The sequence below is a fragment of the Empidonax traillii genome, unplaced genomic scaffold, assembly GCF_003031625.1.
Source record: "Empidonax traillii isolate 1590-97213 ecotype Southwest subspecies unplaced genomic scaffold, ASM303162v1 scaffold83:size2986645, whole genome shotgun sequence".
Taxonomy (NCBI): domain Eukaryota; kingdom Metazoa; phylum Chordata; class Aves; order Passeriformes; family Tyrannidae; genus Empidonax; species Empidonax traillii.
Window position 1 is genome coordinate 1,520,191 of NW_020955276.1, and position 26,336 is coordinate 1,546,526.

Sequence of the window (26,336 nt, forward strand, 5' to 3'; positions counted from 1 at the left end):
AGTGGTCATTACTGGTGCTGCAGGGAATTATACACAGTGAGATAACTATCCATATTGTAGTTTCTCCAGAAACACTTTCTGTTAAAAGACAAAATTATTCTAAATAATGTGGGTTCGTACAACTCTATAAGGCCATTAAAATACAGTTCCCTTATCTAGATTTCTTGGTGTCTGGAAAGATTGGAAAGCCTGGATTTCCTGACCCTGTTTTATATATGCTCCAGAAAATTCAAAAGATGTAAGGCTTTCATACTTGGGGGAACTTTACTGCCTCTACAGTCACCTACAAGTGAAACTGCCAGGGCTTAAAGGCTTCTCAGGACTTCATAGCCCAGAAATCACCTCTGTTCAGTGCTCTGGTTTTCGAGGTAGGGGCCTTCAACTACCTAAATTAAAAAACAGCTGTGAAAGAGGCACAGCAGCAATTTTCAAAGCTGCAGAGATGACCAAAGACCACTCTGCAGTTTTTCTTCAAAACCCTGTTAATTCTGACTCTACACTTTACAAAATACACATAAATCTTTTGTTCGTATTACATTCAAAATATTTGGTTATGTACAGATCACGTTTTTAAAAACTATGTGAACCGAACAATTTTGTTCTTGAAGCAGCTCATGATTTTGCTATTAATAATTTACAGCAAGTTAAACAGATATGGTGGTAGTTATGGCTACTCTTAGAATGAAATAAATAAAATTTTCTTCACTGTAAGAACTTGGAAAATAAGGGATAAACCCTGGTTTATGCAAAAAGCTGTATTACTTGTAGTTTCTGCAACTAGCTCAGTATGTTTGGAGTTATCACATAATGTTTTCGCTTTCCCTGATTCTTCATCCCGAATATCACATTTTTTCCAAAGGCTTCACTTTGCTGCAGAGCGAAATGAATACATCTAGAATGGTTTGGTATAACTAGCTGTCCCACTTTTCCCTAAAACTAAAACTTTTGAGAACTGATGGGTAATCTACTTGACATATGTTAATATCATAGTTAAAAAGTGCAATATAAAATTACTCCTACAGTAGTATATAATCAAATCAACTGAAAAATGTCGTAAGGTTGAACTGAAGAGAGCATATAAAAAATCCTTAAAATAAAACAACATATAACAAAATCAGAAGCTTTTTTTTTCCCCCACAAAAAACACTCCATATTTCAACTCTCCTGCATACATCCCCATTACTGAAAGGAGTAATGTAAACAAAGGGATATATCTTAAACAATCTTGCTATTCAATTATTGAATGCAATAATTGAAATTGTCTGTTCAAAGATGTTGGAGTTAAAATACAAATCTAATATGAAACAAATTTAGTCCTAGTTACCAAAGGCACATGTATGAAAAGCATAAATAACACCCACATTGGGTTTGCCTGCATGTAGTGTTTTTGAAGCTTTTCTGGAATAGTGGGGGGTTTTTTGTGTAAACCATGTATGCCCACTTGCAAGACTTACTATAATCTCCTTCTATAAGTTAATTACTTTGAAAGATCTGTCCAGGGTAGTTTAGGGTTGTAGATAACTGCTTAGAAACAGAATTTCAATGTGGACTGCATGAATGTGTTTCAGCTTGCTGAAGAACACAAAAAATTTTTAAAGGGAAAGAGTGGCACTAGCAGGGAAAAACAGGTGTTCCTTAAAAATCAAAATGAAAAACAACAAGTGGAAAAACAAAAAATATAGAGGAAAAATTGGTTTTACCTATACTAAAATACTGTCTTTAGATCCTATTTCAATAAGAATTTGTCTTGACCACCCCAACATCTGTTATCTGTAATCACTGTCAGATTTATTTTAGTCCTGTCAGAATTATTTTAGCCCTTCATGATCCTGGAGTAGAGAAAACAGCATGATGGTAACAAAAACATATACATTACAGCCAGAGAGAAAACTAAGAATTATTCACATTTAAACAGCTGGGAATGGAAGCAATATAAAACTAATGTATTGTTTATGGTTAGCCCTTATATAGTATATGTGTATGTATATATGATTTGCCCTTGTATAGTCAACTGCAAACACTTCTGCTGAAGGAAGAAAGAATTGTCGCTTCTCTTCTAAAATAGCATCTCAAAAAAAAAAAAAAAATCAAAAGAAAAATATCAGAGCAGAAGCTATGTAACCAAGAATGAAGGAAAAGCATTAAATAGAGAAAATGACTGGAATGCAGCAGAGAATTTTGAAATGCTAGTAACCAGGTCTTTCTCAGTCTGGAAAAGGAATAGGATGCACAAGAATGAACTTAATTACTAAAGAGCAGGAGGTTTATCTGCAGAAAAGTATTTTATTCTATTAATACAAATTAGACTCCTAATTTTAAAAACTAGGATAGTAGGAAAGACCAGGAGTAACCCTTTCAGAAGTATTTTATATTTCATATATTTCTCTGAGTTCAGTGATTAACTTGATATTTGGCAAAGTCATAAAGAGATAACAGTATACCATATTAGACAGTTCGAAAAGAAATAGTCATCTCTGAGTCTCTGAAACATACATGCTTCTTGTTATTAAACAAATGTACCTGCAGAAGGCTTCTAGAAAGTTATTCTTCTGCTAGTTCACTTAGAAAATATGAAAAAAACCATACTTTTCTTTTGATAAACAACACTACATTACTAATATCTCAGCAGTGGTGAAGAACTGGCTTAACACGGTTGCCATCTACACAACTGAGAACAAGGTACCCAAAGAAAAATACTGTAAACTAGCAGATTGCAGTTCTACAAAAAAGAAGACAAACATTTTCTTTCTGCAGCTAAAGCATGCTTTCTTCCTTCTTAGTGTGCACAGAAGCTACAAATACCAAATATAAAAGAAGGCTCTAAAACATCACGATTCTTGAGATTTTTCACTTCTTATCCTCACAAGTAAGACTTCATATTGCTAACAACAAAAGGTAAGAGAGTTAAGGTAATTTTAGCACCTTTCAATTTAGCTTACTTTGCTCAGCCAAGCATAAGTTTAGTTTCCAGATAAACAGTAAGAATCAAATAATGTTTACACATATAAAGTGGCACAGTGCAATCATCTAGTCCACCAGAGAAATCAGACTTCCATCCTGTATCCCTTGAAGAAATGGCCACAGGAGAGTTTATCAACCCATGCCAACACATTTCAGAGGTCTTTCACAAAACACACAGATACCTCATTCCCTCCCTCAGCTGTTAAAGTTGTATGTAAATACAAAAGTTCTAAGGGCAACCTCTTCAACAGCATTAAGCAAGCTTGTTACTTGGATCCCACTCACAGTGATTTCACAGTGAGATTGGAAGAGTATGGGTTCCTTATCCGTTTGCAATTACTCTAGAAAGTGTCCAATGCAGTCTCAATGTCAGGATATATACCCTTTCTTCTGCGGTACCTTGATGTTAGCAACAGAAAAATTATGAGGAGGAAAAAAAAAAAAGGAAGGCGTGGCCTTTACATGGTGATAGACAAAAAAGCTGATAACTATTTTGTTCCCTTTGTCTCACCTTCTCTGCCCTCCCCTTCAATCCCTAAAAGGAAGTAACGTGGTCCTGCCACTCTCTGTGAAGAAGTTCAAGAAGAGCATTAAACCAAAGCAGGGTCGGGGACCCTTTTGGAAAGAGCTGTACAAAGAGGAGCAAAAGTGTCTGCAGGAGCAGAGGATAGACCAAGACCAGCACAGCAGGAATTTTTCTTCAAGTGAGAAGGGCTAATCATGGAAGAAGACACATCTTCCTGTATTTCTACGCAAAGAAGGCTCATGGATGCTGTCCTATCTCTCATCCAGGCCATAAAATAAATATGTCTGTGGAGATTCAGCATATCTTCCAAATAAAGTGTGGTATGTGACTCTATTGTGTCTCCAAAGAAAATGGTAAAATAGAAAAACATTAATTTACAACTCACAATAAAAATGCAATATTAAGTGAAGTCACATAAACACATATATGACACAATTTAATTTGTACCATATAATGTATACGACCTGTATGTATGTAATTATCTAAGCCATTTAAAAGCCTGTGAATATTAAATACTTCAGAATCATAGTCTCATTCTGAGAGTAATGCTCACGAAAGATGATCTCTGTGCATCTTACAACTTTTAAAATAGGTGAAATACAACAACTGCAAAACCATCCAACATATGGGCCCACTTCCCAATTAATTATTTGTTGGCTAAAGTGTTAAAATGTCCTTGGCTTCACCTTAGACACAATCATCCCAGCTGGTCATTATCTATCTGGAAAGGGGCCAAAGAATCTCAGCAGCCAGTACTCAAAAAACATGTATGTTTTGTCTTTATTTCCCCTCATTTACTTCACTTTCATATAGCTACACTTAAAAAGACGGAAGGATTATTACGCATGAAGCGAGAAAGATTTTGTATCTATTTTACTGCTGTAACTCACTATACCTGGAGTGCAGGCGATAAGTGGAGTGATCAGGAACTCTTCAATACACATTTACTGAGAACTGATTCATTCAACCTTACTATTTCTTTTATTCTATGTTCCTACTTAACGTGTGTGTGGTAAAACACAGAAGTATTCTAAAGACAGAGCTGGAACAAAGTTATCAATTGATCATGTATCTGCATATAGTCAGGAAGATTCAATAGGAAAATATCCCTCAAACAAGTGAATGTTAACAGTCAGTTTGCAGCAAACCCAAAAGTCAACTTGTAGTAAACCTGCAGATCAACAGGTGGAAAGCAAATGGCTTTTCACATTTGCACATTACTTCTGCAAGAAGCCACAGGACAGCTGAGAGAAGGAACACATGTAAACAAGTCAGACCTAATGATTTCCTAATTAAAAAGAAGATATTATCTCCCCATTAATAGACAAACTAATTGACCAAAATCCAACAGCTTCCCCTCAGTACAAGCAAACATAGGTGCCTTTCCTCACTGAACTGTCAGACGTTTAGGTCAGCCACTAAGTCATCAGTTCTGCTTGATTTGTTTGGATGCTGTACTCTGTGACAGCTGTCGGAAATAATACATTAGAACAGCTGTTGTGGCAGTTACAAAGGAACTGGAATTTTAATTGGACTGGATATTAATTGGGAGTGGGATTTTTTTTAACCAAAGTAAAGAAACAGTTATTCAAAGAATGACAGATGTCTTTAAGGTATTTGACCAATGTCTAGTAATCAAGGTTGGTCTTTGTTTTGACTATGTAACTTTGTAGCAATGGTCTCCACCATCTTAGTATGAACCATCAGATGCTTAAGAAAAGGGGAATTAAAAAGAAAAATAGTACAAAAGTTGTGTAAGCAATCCTTTGCAAACACTACTTATGATCTACAGAGGACCTCACAGTTTTTTAATAATTACTCAAAAAGAAACGCATTCCTGGACCCTTAGTAACCACCAGCTGAAAACAAAACTATTCATCAAGGCCAAAAACTAAGCCCAAATAAATAATAAGCTTACTTTCAGCATCAGCATACAGTAGCAAGCACAGGAGCACCACCATTGGCCTGACTACGTGCATCATCCGACAGCTTGGCACCAGCATTCTTTGGCAGCCTTGTTCTCACTGGCTTAGAAGCCACTGCGAGTCTGTCCGGTCTGAAATTTCAGATGAAGTATTTTCAGAGCCTGTGAAAAGATAAAAATAGAATTAAAAAGAATAGGACAGAGTTTTTTGTGTTTGGTTTGGGTTTTTTTAAGGTATTCGCAATTCAAGGCAATAAAATTTTAAAAGACAAAACAGTAAGGCAAAAGGAAAAAGAAACACAATCCATTTCAGGCTACTGGCATATACAAGATTCAAGGTACGGTATGTCTTAGCACTGTTCCAAAGTATTTCTCGATGCACCTTTACCACCGTAATCAAGCATCTGTCACATCCTGATTCTTTAGTTGTATTCAAACGCACCTTCTGAACCACAGGAACTGATTGTGTTGATGAAGTTTAAGTATAATTCATTACTGGAATATTCATGTTGCAAGAAGGGAATAAAAGTGGATTAAAGATCCATAATAAATCCACATGCAAGGAGAAGTGTGAGTTGATGCCCTCACATCTGGTAAGAATAACATAGCAAAATCTGCTTCATGAGGTGTTACTAGCATATTGCATAGTTCAACAACTTTCACAGGTTAAAATTCCTGCCATGATTTCCTTAATTATGCCTAATAGAAAAACAGAAATCCAGCACTGAATAAAGAGCTGATATTCCAGTTCAACTCATTTCATTTATTATGATGCATAATTGAATATGATATACTGGCAGCACTACAACTCAAGCACCTGACTAGAAAAAAGAGTGTCTCATTCCTGTTCAAATTTGCCACACTAACAGAAATTAAGGAATATAAAAGTATTATCCCCTCAGACAGGTAATACTAGACATATCCCTAAGCAGCTTGACATTGTCACTAAAATAGGATGAAATGCAATCATACTTTCTGAAGGATCTGCAACATAAAAGCTTTGTCAAATTTTATACTACCTTCTTCATTATTACACAAGTGGTTTCCATGCAGTAAAGACAAAAAGCAAAAAGGTAGGGAAAAAAGCAAACTAATTATCATTCCACTAAATAGATCTTACAGATTTGTGGGTGGCATAAAGAGCCCATCTTCAGTACAGTGCAATGCTCAAAAGAATTTACTCAAGGAAGAAAAGACATGAGCAGCTGGTAGAGATCTACGCCCGTTATGAATCACTTTTGTAAAACTATCATTTGAATCAGCTACTGCCATCAAAAAATACCAGCCTAAGAAATCTTCATAGCAAAATGCTAAAGGCACCAGCTCCCCCCTTTCGTTGCTACCATCTTCATGCCAGCATTTCAAATGACAGCAAAGTCCATGAGACACCAGTCCTGTCGGACTCAATTTGTGTCTGTGCAGGCTCTGAATCAGAGCCAACTGCTACGTAATGATTCCAATGCTATCACAAAGATGCAGTTCCATTAAGTGTACTTTCAAGGAAGAGGTGATTTTGATGTTGCTTCTTCTAGACTGCAGGAGTTACAGCAGAGCCCCGAGCTATCTCCAAAGGCAGCTCACTTGTGAACCAAAACTATCTTTTCATTAGGACACAAACACACTAGCTGATGTGTGAAGGTGGACAGAACTAAGTACTCCCCAACTCCTTTTAGGGGAGGAAGAGGAGAGGAAATAACACTGCTAATTAAAAAGAGGAGCAGAGAAGGGGACAAAAATGGTGACCACAGAGGTACTTGTTTTGTACATCATTTTAATGGGCCACTGGAGATTATTTTCATACATTTCAAGACTCCCACCAAAATAGTAAACATAGTGTCCAACAGAAAAAATATTACTGTCTGGAAAAGGCAAGAATTTTAAAAGTCTCATGATCCTCATATTTGAATATGCATTTATCCCCTAAGAGCAGCAAATGAAGGGATGTCTCACAAAACCTGGCAACTAAAAGGTTGAGAAGAAAAAGGAAAGGTGGCTTTTTTTAATAAAAAACCCATTCCGTTGTCTCATTCTAAATGCATATACAACCACTTGGGAATACTGCATTCATTGTCTCTGCTTTGAAGGTAATATTCATTATCAGTAAGATCATAAAAATGAAAGCCCTCAGTACTTCATTTCTTTGATGCTTCTGATTGTCACGGCTTTAGCTAATCTGATAAACACACTGAAGTTTCCAGGAGACCCTTTGCTGATTGTTTTCCCTCTTCAACTGCTTAGGCCTCCACAGCAAACTTCTAGTATTTTAGGTCAAATAAACAGAAGCACCTGAATAAAGATGGAAGGCGAGTAATTTTTCTTTCAAGTGAGTTGAAGATACACTGTTAATGGAGGCATGCAGATGATGAGCTGATAACACTAGAAAGAGGCAAGCTAAGAGACATTCAGGTGCTATCAAGGTTCTCCACACTGCCTCAGCTTTACGTATAAAAAAACCCCAACCTTTTAGACAGGGATCCTACTACTGACAACTGCATAAATATTGACAATAATAATCATGTTGCATGTAGGTCTGTACTTGGCTTATTCGTGAAAACTGACACGGAGATGCAATTCTTTACAAAGACTAAATGCAATTATTAAGACAATTATCAACTCTCAAATCAAACCACCTCAATAGTTACTAAGTGAAATGCTCTTCTAAAGCATTATTAATTATTAAATGACATAATTCCTTCTCTTTTCTCTTTCCTCCTAACCCCAGTGGTTACTACATTCAGCATGTGGTACCAAAGACAGTGAAAACACAAACAGCATTTGCAGCAGTTGGTTATACTAGCCTTGTCACTAGAGGACCAATACTTGCAGAATTAATGAAGAGTGAGGTACTCTTATCAGAGTTTTAATAGCAGACCCTGTTAAAACATTCACACTGCACCAGTGTAGAAAAATGGTGCTTCTCCTTGGTAGGACATCACAATGGATACAGAGAGATCAACAGTTATTTGAAAAAACAAACAAAAAAAAAAAACAAAAACCACCAACAAAAAACAAACAAAACAAAAACCACTCTTTGTGAAGCTTTAATAAAAGCTGTTCTAATTTTAGGATAAGTACTGCTTAAGTGCTGTATTAAATAATCAAAAATTACTCTTTCAATATCTCTTAAAGAGTTATCTATGAAACTAGGTAGTATATCTAACAACAACATGTAAGCAAGTAAGAGGATAGATTTTTCCTGATTAGTGTTATCTATTAATAGGATCAGTAAAAGTGCAGATGTGCAGCTTCCCAGTGTTCAGTGCAGACACAAAAAAAAAAATTCTCCTCAGTATGAGCAGAACAGATGATAGTACCTGGGCATGGGCACGTCCAACAATTATCCTCAAAGGAATCAACTGGGTGAATGAAACATCTGAACACCAAAATGCTTCCCTGCTATCTACGTTAGTAGCAAAAATAATCTTTTAGGCCCTATCACAGTACTCAGGAGATGGTCCTTCCTTCAAGACAGGTATAGGAAATGCACACCTAGAAGTAAATCTTAGAACCAAAACAAAAAGTCAAAAAAGTGTAAATATTTATTTTATTTCTCTGCTTGCTTTTCCATGCCTGTACATGCATTTAAATGCTTGATAAGACAGAAATTCAGCACAGCAGACAAGAGGTCTCAGGAAAGACACAAACAAAAAAGAACTTATAGCAGAGGTAGGGATGCACATGGGAAAAAAAAACAAAACACAGTGATTTGGTTTTTGGATATTTTGGAAAAAAAAAAAAAACATTTTGAAGGTATGAGAGCTCATTTATGATATTACACAAACAGGATTTCCTGATCGACTTTTCTGAAGTTTTGAATTTTTCAGAGAATAGATTTTAATTCATGGCCACCTCTGTTTAGCCTCAAGTTCTTCCCTTAGAAAGCCCCTATATTTTCCCTTCTATTTAAAAACAAAACCAAAAACAAACAAACAAACAAACAAAAAAATCAAAATGCAAAGCATTTCTATAAGAGTACCTGGCAACAAAGATTAGAACTGAAGACTGCACTGAAATTTGTTTCTACATTTCATTCATCCCACCCACAACCCTAAATTACATCCATGCCCAAGCCACAGATTTCTAATACTATAAAAATGCAAGTGAAGAGATACAAAAAAATAAATTAAAAATATTACTAGAACTAGTCATGGAAGAAGTCCAAATACTTCCTACATTTGCATATCAACAAAGATCCCTCCTTAAAGAAGAAAATAAACAGACTTCATGGACAAATCTTGGCTGCAAAAACCTGACTGACAGCTGAATTATTACTAAAAAGAATAGGAAATAAGGCATAAAATTAATGCTCATAAGCTCTTTAATCAAAATCAATTCAGAAATACCTCTGGGTAAAACAATATCTTTTAAAGAGAATTAAATGTATTTTCCAAAGCAATGAGGGCAACTCTCAGACGTTCAACATTTTGCTTGCTCTTTTATCAATTAAACATGATAAAAGTTTTCATAGTTCACCTTCTGGAAAAATTTCATGTTTGATTATGTTTTTATTCTTTAAAAAGCCAAAATGCAAACACACGATGAAGGAAACTTTAGAGAAAGCTATGCTGAGTGTTCCAAAGTTTAGTCTTATCAATCTCTGGATAACAATACACAGTTAATGTTCATCTATCATTCCTGAGTTTCCCTGCTACAGTTATTCCAACACGAGTTAATACCCATCCTAGAAGAATAAGTTTCTGACTTCATGCAGGCCTTTGAACTACATCACTATAAAAGCACAAATGAGCTGCAGTGATAAGTAGCCTTTTGCTTATATTAAACAACTTAATATATTTGATTCTACATTGTAATTCTATTTCGGACTTCAACAAGGATTCTTCTGTTACATGCAAAATAGAAAATGGATTTTCAATAACCAGAGAAATAAATGAAACTGTTTAGTGAATAAATCAACTCAATGACAGTGAAGTACCTTAAAAGAACCCCACTGGGATGTTTTTCTCATGTAGGAAGTTGTTTTAAAGTTCACATTTATTTACGAAAATAATCATGTTTATTTGGAATCTTAAGCCACACACAGAGAACCCTGCCTAGCCTGATCTTTAAACAGCTTCAGTCACATTCTAAACCATGAATTAAAATATCCATCTGTAAGTTGATATGTATCTCAATCCTTAGTCACTGTTGCCATCTTAGTCACTTCTGCAGGTCCTAAGAACTTCTCTCATTCATCGTGCAGAAACAACTCACTAGAACATTGTAAACTGCTTAACTTTGTGCCTCCCAAATACTGACTCAAGAAAAAAGCATTGTGCTGGCAATGGTTGAAGTCCTGAGCTGGAAATAGCCTTGCTATATGAGAAAAGCATACAATGTATCTGTCAATAGATATTAAAGCAATATCTTGTTAAGAATCTATTATAATAATTTAAACCACGTTACAAAGCCACAGATAACAGGTTACATGGACAAATAAAACATCATCTACTAAGACTGACTTCTTGTCTGAAACACAAACTCTGCCAATACCCCAATCTTGACTCCTGTAAATTACTTAACTATGGTTACACTGCAGTAGTTCATCTCCAACTTTGCCCATATGAGAAATTATAGAAAGTAAACTCTATTTTCACACTTGTTAAAAAAAGACAGGAAGACAGAAAGACAGACAAAAAGACAGAGAAACAGAAAGAGAGGAAAGAACAGCAGCTTAAAAAAAAGAGCTAAAATAAATACTTGGTTAATCGGTGTTATTATACTTTCTTCAACCACAGAAGAGATACAGGGTTAATTCCACAGTAAGGTGTGTGGAATTACCAGGTCACTAGTGGTATCCCCCAGGGGTCAGTACTGGGTCGGTCCTATTCCATATCTTTCATGATGATATGGATGAGGAGGTTGAGTCTACCCTTAGTGAATTCATAGACACCACCAAATTTAGGTGCAGCTGTGGATCTACTGGAGGGTAGGAGGTCTCTGCAGAGCGACCTGGACAGACTGCATTGATGGGTCAGGAACAATGTCATGACATTCAACAAAGCCAAGTGCCAGGCCCCACACTTAGGCCACAATAACCGCAGGCAGCAGTACAGGCTGGGGGGCAAAGCAGTTGGAAACCTGCCCAGTGAGAAAGGACCTGGAGGTGCTCGTCAACAGTAGCTGAACATGGGTAGCAGTGTGTTCAAGTGGCCAAAAATGCCAATGGCATCCTGGCCTGCATCAGCAATAGCGTAGCCAGCAGGATTAGGGAAGTGATTGTTCCCCTGTAGTCAACACTGGTGAGGCCACACCTCACATCCTGTGTTCAGTTTTGAGTCCCTCACTCCAAGCAGGACCTTAAGTGCTGGAGTGAGTCCAGAGAAGGCCAACAAAGGGTCTGGAGCACGAGTCCTCTGAGGGAGCAGGGGTTGTTTAGCCTAAAGAAAAGGAGACACTGAGGTGACCTTATCACTCTCTGAACCTACCTCAGAGGAGATTCAGAGGGTTGGTCTCTTCTCCAAAGTGAAAAATGATAGGATAAGAGGAAACTCTCTTGAACTGTGCCAGGGAAGGTTGAGTATAATAGGAAAAATTTCTTCACTGGAAGAGTAGCTAAGCACTTCAACAGTCTGCCCTGGGAAGTGGTCGATTTGCCACGCCTGGAGATATTTAAAGGACATGTAGACAATGTGCTTAGGGACATAGTTCTGCGGTGGACCTAGTTCTACATTAACAGTTGCACTCAAAGTTCTTTTCCAATACAAATTGTTCTAGATTCTATGATTCTATGAATTGTCTGCCTCAAAATTCTGGCTTAAGAGCAATATAATGACTGTTTATGTAAAAACATTTACAGACTGATTTTTGTCTTAGTTGTTTGTTTCAAAATAACAAAAAATGGGTATCTGTCATAGTTTGTTAAAGTCTCCTTTGGCTGTCTTTTACATTACTTGAACAATACTGGAGCTATCACCTCTTAGGAAAGGTTAAACCTATGAGCATGTGAGCCACATACTAAAACATTCACAGAGCCAATGTGCCACATGCCACACACCCATCAGACACTCCCAGGGAAAGAGGCTCCAAAACCAGCATACAAGCAGATGCTCTCAGCAGTCTCATGAAAAAGCACAACTAGTAAGAGCAGCTACATTGTACCATGAGCACGGGTTACTGTCAGAGGTAGCATCTTTTAGTGGGCTTGCTTCCTCCCACAGCTAGGTACTTGGATGACCTAGCAATGAAAACGATTCTACAGCTCCACTGCTATACACATGACATAGATTATATCTAAAGAGCCAACTTATTTTCAGAAAAATTTTGCCTTGTCAGTGTCTTTTTCAGTAGGAAAATTAAGAAAAATTCAGGTTATGCCTCGTCTTTAGGATCAGGCACAGCTGAAGCATACCGGATATTGCAGATACTAAAATAAAGGTAGAAATATATTTGCAAGTTTGAAGCTAACAGGTCAAATCTGACTTCAATATTGTCATTCATCTTTTCTCTTTTCTCTGTAATTTCTTCTTTTATGGCTTTTCTTTTTCCTTTTCACTTTACAGTTTTGTTTCAATACTATCCAATATACTTGTTGCCTAATCAGATTGAAGCATGACTGACTGAGACAGTGTATTTGCAGTACACACAGAACAGTAATACAGCAGCAGCTAGTTTAGCCTGACTGCACTTTATTATAATGTTGCTGATGGTAATACAATTGTATTAGAGGAAGAGATGGAGAACTGAAATGGTTATTTTTCAAAAGTAGTTAGCATTATAAAATTATTTGATAATAAAGTACAAAAACTCCCTGAAACAGTAGCAGCACTATGCATTTCCCATATTAAGATATGGCATAACTGTGCGTGGTTGTCCACAGATCTTTTGGAAAAGAGATGAAAACTACAAATTATCTTTGTAACATACACCACTTTTTACTACATCTAAGAAGAACTAAATGTAATCTTATAAACTCTAAAAAAAAAAGAGTTAAATATCAACAAGAACTTACATGTATTTTACTGATGGATGTTTCCTTCTTAAGAAAGTGCCACTTGGCACACTTTTAGACACCAAAGTAATGCCATAATGTTGACAAGTCAGTTTTGTTACCAAATAAAATCATAAAACTATCAGCAGGACCAGACAGCATGGTTCATAACATATTTTCCTTTGCAGACCTCATTACTACAGATTTATATGTAATTAGTAGAAATGAGTGACTTAATACAGCCACTTAAAGTAGCACTTTAGGTGTTTCATAGAGCCTATACCACAAATCCCTTCAAATGTAAAGTGAGAAGCAGAAAGAATGTATTCCCACAGACTTCTTGTATTTTATCTGGTGAAAGTAAACTGAGATTGACAATAGATTTCTAATGTGAAAGCTATTACTAAACATTAAACAACCTAACAATCTGAGATTACACAAAACATTTGTTAGTACACATATAGTCTTTTCTCATTTTTGATTTTAATATATTCTCTGTGCTTGCAAGAGCTTTCATTCATATTGTTTTGCCCAGGCAACTTGGTACTCAAATGTCTTAGTTACAATAATGTGATACTAAAAAGAAATCCCTGTTAGACCTATGATTCATCCTCTTACAACTCTATTAAATATAGAGTACCAGAATAGATTCAAATACATTATGTATATTCCATATATTCTTCACTGTCCTTCTCTGGAAACATTTCAGCAAGAATTTTTCAAATTTAAGTTCTGCAACAGCTTCCCAAGCACTCATCTTTTTTGGGCTGCTGATATTAAAGAAAAACTAGCTGTGACCTTACTCTTAAAAAACATGCTGGTCTTAGCAACGAGCTGATAATTTCTAACCCAATTTTTAATTGCATGCTGACATTGGGTACCCTTCAGCTTCTTTTGCAGCATCTTTTTTGCTACTTTTCAGTAAGAAAGTGAGAATATGCACTGCCACCAAAATGAAAACAATTTTCATAAATGATATGAGAAAAATTAAATCCAATCTCTACTGTATACAGGTATGGAAATACCTTTGCAACATATATACCATAATATCAATAGTACATTGTGGCATGGACAGGGCATGCATGTTCTCCACAATATTACAGAAGTGATGCCATATTTAGCAAAAATTGTTTTCCTACCCGTATACTGGACACTTTCATCCTGCTAAAAAACTTCCTACACACTACTGACTTATACATATACTCAATTACCTCTCTCCCTACTTATCAAAATGACACAATTTCTGAAACAGGCAATCTGTTATATCTTCCTTCTCAAATTAGCAAGACAAATCAGAGAAAAAATATTACTCAAGATTCAACTGGTGAAATAACTACACTGCAGTCACTACTGATAGTTTGTCTTCTAAATGAACAGTCAAAAATCTTTAGAAAGAAATAGACTGAAGTCATGACACGAGAGGAATATTATTATCCTATATTTGTTTGTCATCTTTGATAAAAAATACATAATTGAGAAAACACAAACAATGGCAGTTTGGATTATAGCTCTCTGCCATTCGGATTTTGAGTATCTTTTATGATCAGAGCTTTAGAGGGAATAAGAAAAAAAAACATATACATGCAAGACAAAGCAGTGCATTTAATGACCAGCAAAGCCCAACATGTTGAAGAACAGACGCACACACACACAGTTACAGAAACGACTGATTTGCAGAGTTCAAATTTGTATCAAAAGGTAGAAGAGACAACCTATCTGCTTTTTAGACATGTGCCTCATATGCAAAGACTTCCAGGACTTCTACTTTACCCCTCTGCCTTCTGCTTTTTCATTTGTAGAATTTATATGTGGAAAGTAGTAGCTTGTAAACATACTGCAATGAGATTCAAACTAAATAAAGATCCTAATCTTCAACTACACAATATTTCTAATTAGTCATGATGAAATTAAATTAAGGAAAAATGAAAGTAGAGAACTAGTTTTTATACTAATGAAACTCAGGAAATATTTAGTCTAATGAAATAGTAAAGAGTTCATACAGGTGTCTATCAAAAAACATTTTAGAAATTTATTCTCATGCTCTGTACCAGATAACAAAGTACAAAATACCATATGCTAACATTACAGAAGCACACAGTAACTTTAAGCCTTCAGACAGTCACATCAAAGTATTTCAAGACTTTTAAAGAATCAGCTTACATTAATTTTCTTTTAGAACAAGAAATAAAATTATTTAAAATACTTGGAGAAAATGTACCATATAATTTCATTGACTTGTCTGTATTAGCATCATCAGCATCCATGTTACTACAATATCATTTTCCAAACACAGGCAGATAAAAGTTACTGTCCTCCCTTCTCCAGAAGGATGTTACCCATGTAGCAGAGATACTCAAACTCCACATGAAGCACAACGTTGTGTGGCTGTCAGTCTTTTGCGGAAATCACAAAGCTGTGCACATTACACTACTAAAGAGGGCTGTAAATGGCAGTGGTTAGTCAGGGCTCAAATATTTCTGCTGGAGGGTTTTCATTATCCCACAGAGATAAAATCTCTACAATAAATTTTAGAGAATGCTTCAAATTTTGATATATTAATTAATTTAAAAACAAAACCTAAAACATAATCAAGAAAGACAATCCCTGTTTGGTTTCCTTTACTCCCAGTCATTAGTTTTCCCTAAGAATCTGCCTAGATGGATGAAAACGTTTCTCTTTGTTGTTTGTTTTGTTTGTTTGTTAATTAATGCATTCTGCTTATTTATACTGATAACAAAGTATCTATTTTTTCAATACATCTAATGTCTAGAAGATGAGCCTGAGGTTCCACATGGAACACTGCAAGGCACTTGTGGGAGTTTCATCTTTCACAACAGAAATGCTTGAGCAACAATTGTAACGCAGTAAAGTTTCTGCAGCATTTCTATTATACCCATTACATCTTGGGGTCTGTGTGCTCTCCCAGGAGTATTGTTCTGGATTGATTAGCATCTTTGTAATGAAATGCTCGATTACAGCTTTGAAATAGATAATTATAAAGGGAGTGAGTATTTTCCAGTTAGGGATTTTGTTTTGATATTTTTTAATTATCAGTGCATGAAAGGCAGATGTAGAAGTTCTGACTGCACTGCCACCTCTTTGGAAAAAAACTGTGTTTTGTTGCTCTCACTGTGCATAAGTTAAATTGAATTGCTAGTTATGACTGGTATGGGAGTTTTATTTTCAGCCGTCAGGGTGTGCAGCCAGCTGTAACCAATTTTTCAATATTTTGAAAAGCCTCATTTGAAGTATACAGATGCGAATGACTTTGAGACCTTGTCGTTAGTCAAAAGAAACCTTTTTCAAAACACTTTCCAACCATACTCCTTCACTGTAAAAACAAAACAAAACAAACAAAAACTTCCCCTGTGAATAATATGGATATTCTGCATAAGTTTAGTAGCATATGTAAAAAGTGCAAAAAAATTTTCGCAGTATGTCTAAGTTTGGGCTAATGTTTCAGACTCTGTCTTAAGTATAACAGCATCTTAACGTCATTAAAACCAACTTCTGCCAAGAAAAGGGACTCACTTTTTCCTGAGATTTAACTGCAACTAGGGGCGGGGGGAGGAATTGTTTTCAATTTCAGTGGTCAAAAGTCAGGAAGAAAAACCTATAAATATTTCCTTTCCTTAGTGCTCTGTATATTGCAGCAAGTCATCAATTTTAAAAGAGGTTTTCTGCTGAAGAAACTTATTCAGCTGTTAAGTCGATATGTTAGTTTGCATGGTTTACTCACCTCAGGTGCTAGGAGTGCAGGAGAATTGACAGAATTATGAATTTATTTATTTATAAATTGGAATAACAGAAACAATTGGATTAAATGAAAAAAGACGGGGATGTATTCCAAGCAATCTCTAACCTTGATTACCAGAATCACAATTTCTCAGCCTTAATCTCTTGATTCAAAAGACTGACCACTGCTGCCAGCCCAAGGTTAAAGATGCTTGTTTAGACAGATACAGGAGAGGTACCCTAAATTAAATAGAATCTAGAATATAAAATATAAAATCAAAAAAGGTGGTCTTGTTTAGGCACCTGTAGATGAGTCTATCATGCTTTTTTTGAACTCCACAATGTGCAGCCTGTTACCTTACCTTACGTTAGAAATTTTACATCAAAGTAATTTCCTAGTTATTAGCCCTGCAGAACCCAGGACTATTCCACAGATCATGTCAGTACTGCATCTTATTTTTTTAATGACTCTGGAACCAAAACCAAAATATTTTGATTCAAGCATTACTTCTATTTTTTTTTTCAAGTCCGCTTCTGTAAGTATCAAATAAATATGAATCACTATTTTTACATTTTAATTAATGCATCTCTTTTTTTTTTTCTCTCTTTTTAGCGTAATCTTTAGCCCAGGATATAAACTGAGCAGATACATTATTTTAATCCTGTCACTACTACTGTACTACCACATAGATGCTTCCACATCAAAAAATTTTATCTGAAATGGTGTAATGGTAACAGAGGCACCAAATTTCCAGTCCACAATTCCATCAATATTTGAGTCAGAGACCGCTTGGGATCTAGAATAAAGATATATACTTATTTATTAACGTACCAAAAGTTACAATGAATTTTGGAGGATGGCTTCAATTTATCTACAAAGAGTTCACTTTACACCTTGTCAGTGGATTCAACAATGTACTCGAATGTGTTGGTGTAATCAATTTTTTTATATTTTGTGTAATCAATTTGTTCATTTTTTCTATAAAGCTGCCTTTATTTCTGTGGTTGAGATCTTGAATAAGCACATCTACACAACAGTCCAAACAACCATCTGATTTAGAATTGCATCTAGTATCCAGCAACAGATAAATGCTAACTGAAATGCAACTCCTTCTGAAATGAGTTCAAATAAGTGTTCTGCTGGGTTTTTTTTAAATCTCTTCCAATAGGCAAAGTGAAGCAATGTATCATGAACAAACTGATTACAATAATTCCTGCAACCCTGACTCTCACATGGAGTGTATTGGTATTCTGTATTATTACTCATATTTCCATTTTTTAAAATATTATTTAAATTACTCCAACAATTCTATTATATTTTCAATGTTCTGCAGCTGTGTTATTACAGAGGTATAATAAAAAATAATATGCTGACAACTGTTTTGCTTCACTTTTTGTTTTCTCTTAAGTAGACTTTTAACTACATAATTATTGCTATCATCCTCAGTGGTTCCTACCTTGCTTCACAGTGATACCCAAGAGCCCTTAGACACTGAAATCCCTCAGAAATTAGGCACATTTAAAAATGTATTTTAGAAAAGAGGAGATGGAGGACTGTGAATTTATGTTGGAAGTAATGTCTGTGTTAGAGAGCAAAATACCAGCACACAGAGCAAGTATGCTACTTTTCTGTAGAAACATTCAACTGCACACACATACAGCTGTGTCTACTCCTATGCCATCACTTTGCAGCTAATCTGTAGAAGCGATGAGTTATGGCTTACTAATGAACAGATCTGCAATCACGAGCAAACAGAAAATACATAAATATTCCTGAAAGGGGTTCTTTCCTGACTCAGTATCATAGATAGACCCTAATCCTAACTGAATCTAAGATATCCAATATTCCACTTAGTCACAGCAAGGTCAGTAAACATTAAAACAAATTTTTATGTTTAAGTACCTGAGGTAAATGGGTTGATCCCAGCACTGCCTCAAAGGAGGTGAGTTCTCTCATTTCTAAGTGATGTTTGCAGCTCTTCGAAAAAAGCCCATCTTTAAGTAAGGCCAGTGAGGACATCCTACTAAGTACTAGAACACAAGTCACTTCCTTTGAAAATGGATCTGTAAGAGAATTCTTATTTCCACAACCTGAGAACACTTAGACACTCCCTTTAAAAGGGGATGTCAGTCTTTGTCACCGTTATCTATACACAACACATCTGTGCTGCAAGAAGCAGGAATTATCAGGCTGATTAATTATCAGACTTTTGACAACATAACCTATTTAAATGACTCACACTTTTTTATTCCCCTGACATTCTTGCAGACCTTCTAATAGGAAAAAAATCCCATCTATTAGCAAGACCTTCTCCTGTCATGGTGCAGGCACACCAATTCAATCACTCTTCTAATGAACTGGGAACTAAAAAGCAACTTTATCCTTCCCTTAAGGCTATTTCAGCATGTCTCTTTTGAGTCAGACATTAAATCATAATTTTTGTGATGCCTAGAGTATGTCTGTGATGAATTTGTATCTTTGCACATAGATATATTTGCGTATAAAGGTATGTTTATACAGACATGCAGATATATTTACTTAAACATCTTTAAATCAAAATAGAATTAAAAACAAAACAGCTACAGAAAAGAGGTTTGTTTCAGGGTCAAAACCTTTTACATGTCAGTCACAGTAAGATCACTGGTTTATTATTCAACTTACTTGAAGTGTGAATGACAGACCATAATGCAGTTTGCTCTGCTGACAGAGCTCACTCTTGTCTCAGAGAAATTATTTGCAGTTCACAATATTCACTTCCCAAGCCTGACATGATGAGAAAAGTAGATATAAAGCTAAATTTAAAAGATATATTACATGTCTTTCAAACAAGGAAAACTGCAGTGGACTGAATCTGGTAAATACTACCTCTTACCCACAGCACCGGTTTTTGTTAGCAGTTCTTTCTGGAGGATTCTCCAGAGTGCTTCCATTATGTTCTCATTTCAAAGAACCTAAATGGACTGTTGAATTTTTATCAGCAGACACTGGCATGACAGCAGATGGGACACATAAGAAAAGGAAGTGATGGGTATATAAATATAAATGTTATTTACTTTATATTTAATGATTATTCAAAAAATGATATTGTAAAACTGTAATAATTATATGCATATGTTATTACTTTTATTTATATAACAGACACATGTAAGTTTAAAAAATACATATCATTACATATACTATGTATATAACACAAATTACTAAATAAATTTATTGTTTCATTTATATATTTATTATTTTAAAAATAACTAAATATAGCATTTTTATTATGATGATAAAATATGTTGCCTAGTAACCCTCAGAGACCTCTGTTTGATAAGGGTGAATTCCCAGTTCACTTAATGCTTCTGATCCTTCCTTGTTTTGCATGCTTCTTCCTACAGGTCAGTGTAAAAACATATAGGTTCCCTAGTCAGTGAAGAAAAATGTTTAAACATGTTCCCTTTCTTAATCTCTCTGAACTTAAATCAGGAGAATACTGCAAAACCAAGTTTAGGTGACCTATGGTCACATAAACTTTCTCTTTCTAGTTGGAAAGAGGAAAAACTTGCTTAACTTTATTAATTAGAGCTATTGTGAGAAATAGGTATTACTACACCTTGTAAAAAAATGAGAGAGAAGTCTAATTTGAAATGCCTGGAATTACAGCAAAATTTTACAGCTCACATTCTCCAGAAGTCATTATTCAGATATTAAATCCTGGACATTGCATGTCTGTAAAAAGTAGAAATTCAGTCCTAGTTCTAAACTGGTGCAAAAACAGAGCAACCTAAAAGTGCAAAGTATTTCTAAATTTTAAAAAAGATACACTAAATAAAGAGAGCATGAAGCAATACCTTTAAGATTCCAAAGGCTGCTCATTCAACTTTTTAAAATTATGTTTTATTGATATCTTCTAAAATATTAATATCAAAATAATATGTTATTAATAAGTACAATAATTTCTACTAAAATATTAAAGTATTTTTAACATATCTCAGCATATCTTTATTACAACATAGAAATATATTTTAATACATTTGGGCATTTCCCTGATTTTGTTATTTGCTAAAGCCACAACACTGCAGCAAGAATTATCTGGGGTAAATTCCAATGCCTTGGAAATAAACTAGACTGTGAAGAATATAGATTCACTCTTAGAATGATAAATCACATAATCAAAAGAAAAATGATCTCTTGATTTGAGTTTATTTTAATCTTTCTTTCATTATATTAGCATTAAAGGCAAAAGACTAAAATATCATCCTTGCTCTCCAAAATTCAAAATCATCTCTATACTCTGAAGAACATAGATAAGAAAATTCTTAATGTAAAATCTAATGAATAGGCTACACTCTAAAATGAAAGTATGAAATTCAATTGGCTGGCCAATTTCCATTATTTATTTTGCAACTAATGAAAATACATACTCCCCCAATAAAATGCAGTCTTTTAGCCCATATTAAATCATATATATTTCCTTTTTGATACCGTAAAAACCACACAATTTTAGAACAGAAACAGATTAAATATCAATATAAACCATTTTTAAATCATGTTTTCACTGTAACTTGATAGAAAATTCCAAAAATTTCATCTACAGTTACAGATCTGAATTTCCATTTCACGCCACTTGTCTGTGCACATTGCAGATTTGATTCTCTATCTACTGTTGCCAACTTCTATCACAAGTAGAAAGTAGATTCTTGTAGGCTCTGTTTCCCATTTCCTGATCTCAGAAAAGAAACAGTCAACATATACACTTGGGTCAAAACCCGTATCAGCAGGTTTTGATCAAAGCAGCAAGCACTAACCACAAACATGAAACTCTTCCACGGAAGTAGAAACCTGAGTGCACTAAAACTGACATGAGATGAATTACACGAGTAAAATGGTCTGCTCCAAATAATTTTAACAGTGTCTGCATTGAAGTACTGCTAACTCCGTGGTAAACACTACATGCTTCCTTAAAAAATCTGAAATAAAACATTTCAACATCAGAACAATCTCAACTGTAGTCTACTTGGACAGAATTAAAAATCAAAACCCAGTCTAATTTTGTCAGAAAACTAAGAAAGTGGTCTGAAACACCATCTGTCAATGTATCAATCAATTAGAAAAAAAGAAGGTTGCAAGTAAAATGTGCTAAGTATTCTTGTATTTTGTCACATAATCACAATGCAGTCTTTTGAGATAGTTCATGTAGCTTTTTCAGAGGAAACAACGAGGCCTTTCATCTATGTATTTTTATGATACTACAAAATCATTTATAAATACTTAAAAGTTGAAAATTAGCTTTGCTTAATTTAAAGTCAGTATTTTAGCCTGATAAATAGCTAGTTTATCTGATTCTCTCCTCCCTCCGTAAAACAGAATGGAATAGTACTATCCTTGCAAAATTAAAAAGATTTATTTAATTTATAGCAAGACTGATCCACTTCCCCCCCCCCAAAAAAATGCCCTCCACTAGATTCCTTAAGTCATAAGTTAATAATTTGTCACTGTTAGTCTTAAATTGGCATAAAGTGGTATCAATATTGTTTTCAAAAATGAAAAAGTTTTCTCAACATTTTCTTAAGTTTTTTCAATTTTTATTTGACAAGTCAAAAGATTTATTTAATGTTAGAAAGCTGAATAACAATCAAAATCAAACTGAAATGCTCCATTTGGTGTCAAACAATGTTTCTTCTCATCTGAAGCATACTACATAGCTTGGAGGCAATAAACTGCTTCAGAAGCAAGTTCACTCAGTAAAGAAGCACTACACCTGTTTCTAAGTTCATTTTACACACGTATACAAAAAAACCCAAACAACAACAATGAAGCCAGTAAGACCGGGTTTATTTCCCTGCTAGTACAATGCCATGAACTAGAAAATATGGTAAGGTCTTGACTTTTTAACAGGAAACTATACCCAGGTCAAGAGAATTTCTCCTCTGAATACTGAAAGTTTCTCAAAACTACAGGAAATGGAAGGTTGAGTTCAAAGCAGGTTCTGAACCACCTTACTAGTTCCAAATCAAGCCAAGCAGTTCCAGGATACCTTACAAAAATAATCATAGTAATGCTAGTATTAAATTCTGGGGCAGTGGGGAGGGAATTGAATTCTTCTTTGGGCAATAAATTTGTGTGTCTTCAGAAAGACATGAGTTACCTAGGCTTCTAAAAGTTACTACTGCAGGTGGTTGGCATTTCTCCCTATTTAGATACATTCCAAAACTTTGCACAGTAATACCAATCCTGTTATTTCCAAAGCAGTATTTTCTTAATCTTCTACAATATAGTTTACATAACTGATGTAGGAAGAAGAATAATGATCTACAGACCCTGATAATATCTAAGATCAGTTACATCACAGTTTTAAGGCTGTTAGATTACATGTAAAGTCCAAGAAAAATAATACATGAAATATTGCAAATCACCAAATCACTTTGGTGAAAGATCAAAATCAGGATACTTCATTGATGGTTCTACTGATAATCACAACTTCAGTCAACCTTCATATACTATTCCGGACGATTTTAAGTGTTTTTAAGTGTTCTTTGTCCCACTCATTGTGAATTTCTGAGAACATACACACACAGAGTCTGCATTTGGAGACACAAACTGAGTATCTTAAGTTAATGAAAGCTTGCCTTTGATTGTGAAACAGCTAAACCATTTTGGACACAATCTAACACATCACATACTGAAATTCAAAAGCAAGAGTAATCCCATTAATGTCAGCAAAAGTTTATGTGCCACAAGGTTGAATGGGTGTCAAATTTCTTTTTGTTCCCTTAGCAGCTTTTAACAGCCTAACCAAGGGAATCTTCTGTATATGCATTAATGGTTTAAAAGGACAACCCATCAAGTACGCATATACTTTACATATGGAAATATGCATATATTTTACAGATGTTATATATATTACATATTTTTCAACATAACATTGCTTGTTGCAACACCTAAAACAAATCCTTCTGAGGACAAAATACAAGAAAAGCTTTCTAGTAGATTTAGAAACACAACACTTAGTCAACTTCGTCTTCCTTTCCACAGTAAAATTTTTTTTATTATAATTTATTATATTTATTATTTATTGATATCATTTATTTTAATGTGGTTTAACGCTAGTACTACCTGACAGTAGTACTAAAATCACTTTTTTCCCTGCATACTGTCACGTATGCTTCCCCATGTATGCTTTCAGTGTGCATGTTTTACACCTGAAGTTTGCACTTCTAATCCACATTTCTGTTGTGATTGTGTTCAGACATCTTTTCAGACATCTCTATCTAAATATACACTGACACAGTACAAAGCTCAAAGGTGCTTGCACCAGTGTCACAATGCAATCGTGTCATTAGTCTTCACAATCCACGTAAATATCTTTTATTCCAGATTCAGAATATGCCTTCCTTGAACTTTCATTAAATCCAGCAGTGCCTAAATAAGAAGAACACAGAAAATTATTTTTCTTTTTGTCTTTTCCGAACAACATACTAGGTTTGCAGACACTAGCAGTGAGCAGCTGATATAACGGTGGATAATTGTTTCTATCTCAAGGAATGAACTAAAAGGACGATTAAGGTGAGATTTACATGAACTGTGAGAATGACTTTTTATTTATTTTTGGTGGATTTTACAGAAATTCTGTCTAAATAGAGAGTATTCCCTCTCACTCGCTTTACTGCTGATTTCAAACAACTGAGTCTTCTGGCTAGGGAGAGCATTTCAAACTACTATAGCAATGCCTGGTAGTCCTAAGACCCATAAGAATCTAAAAATTCTTTAGCCAAATCTTTTGAAAGCAGTTTAGAAAAAGAGCATTACCATGGACAATCAATTATGTTATGGCTTTCAGATTTAAACAGCTGGCACTCATAAATACATATACACTTCCAGAGATATATATACAGACACACAACACATGGCATACACCTTGTAAAATAAAAGTACATAAACAGATTCCTAAAGGTTTGCTGCTTCATATTATGTTATGCTTCAATGATTAACTATCTGAAACTTAAGTGACTCCAGATGATTGAATTTGTACAATGTAAGTAAGAGTTCTTGCTCATTCATGTCTGAAAAGCTGTAGAAAACAAGATACCAAGAAATAGGAATCAAAATAATTAATTATTGGGAAAAAAAGTCAAAAACAAATCAACTTATCCAGAGGCACGGTTCTTTATCCTAATCATCTGGGTAAGTTACTGGGTTGAAAAATGTGAACTGTGCTTTTTTCAATTAGGCATCTACTTAGAGCAAGAGAATAATTTAGTGCCCAGTGATGAATGCATGAAACAATAGCTGTGTCAGTTCACACAACAGAGTAGCAAAAAGACAAAGAATATTAAGTCAAAGAGCCATTGTTAAAATATATCAAATATTTCAGTATAATTATTGGTAGACTTTTTACTGTCATATATGGCTGATAAAGAGTGTTTAAGGCATAATAACACCTAAATTCCTGGTTGTCTATACCTGATACAGTGTAGGCATGGGTCACCATAAGTGACTCCAGAAATGCATCAGGACTCTCCATCATAACTGTAACTGTTTCTTTAATATCCCAGCCCCACCCCCCCCAGAAGCTAGTTTGTCAAGCATACCTCTACTTCAGCCCATGCAAAGAAGGTTGTAGCGTGTTGCCTACAAATAAAGTTAAATGTTAATGTCCATATTCTCTATAACTACTTCTTTTAACTACTCCTACAGTGCATCCACTTCAACAGTTGACTTGACTGAGAAGAAGAAATGCTACTGAAAAAATGAAACTGTAAGGTTGCATCCTCTCAGCAACAGTATAAATACTGCCATTTGAGCAACATGCACCACTCTTCAAGCACCCCTCCTATCAGTTCTAGACAACACAGCGGTGTTGCAGATGACCACATGCCAAAGCTCTCTTTTAGTAACAAATAAATCAAGCAGGTGGCTCTTGAAGATATAAATGTAAGGAGGACCCTCACCTAGTGTCCCTCTACTTAGATGCAAGCAAAAATCCCAAAATAGAATGCTTAGGAAGAACACTGCAAACCACAACTGGAAACACCTGTATTTAATGAAATTTTAGTTGGGTTTTTTTTTCCTTTTTTTTTCCTAAAAGCATAGATCTATTATACTACCAATAAAGAGTAACAATTCAATAGTGTTCATATAAAAAATTCAGATTATTTAAGCACATAATTGGTCCAGGTGCCTAGGATACCAACATTTTTTTGAGAGTTGAATTGTCCTTTAAATAAAAACAAAACCAAACAACAAACCAACAAAAAAAACCCCACTGAAACTATGTGAA

At 35.0% G+C, this 26,336-nt stretch overlaps 1 protein-coding gene across 50 annotated transcripts in view; it reads right to left on the reverse strand.

Moving 5' to 3' along the window:
• Positions 1 to 26,336, reverse strand: part of PTPRD (protein tyrosine phosphatase, receptor type D) — a 1,139,994-nt gene that overhangs the window by 259,785 nt on the left and 853,873 nt on the right. For all 50 annotated transcript variants that reach the window (XM_027881066.1, XM_027881067.1, XM_027881087.1 and 47 more), the window contains one exon: positions 5,406 to 5,573. In XM_027881066.1, the coding sequence (XP_027736867.1) occupies positions 5,406 to 5,490 (85 nt within the window). In that variant the 5' untranslated portion in view covers positions 5,491 to 5,573. The remainder of the gene's footprint in view (positions 1 to 5,405; positions 5,574 to 26,336) is intronic.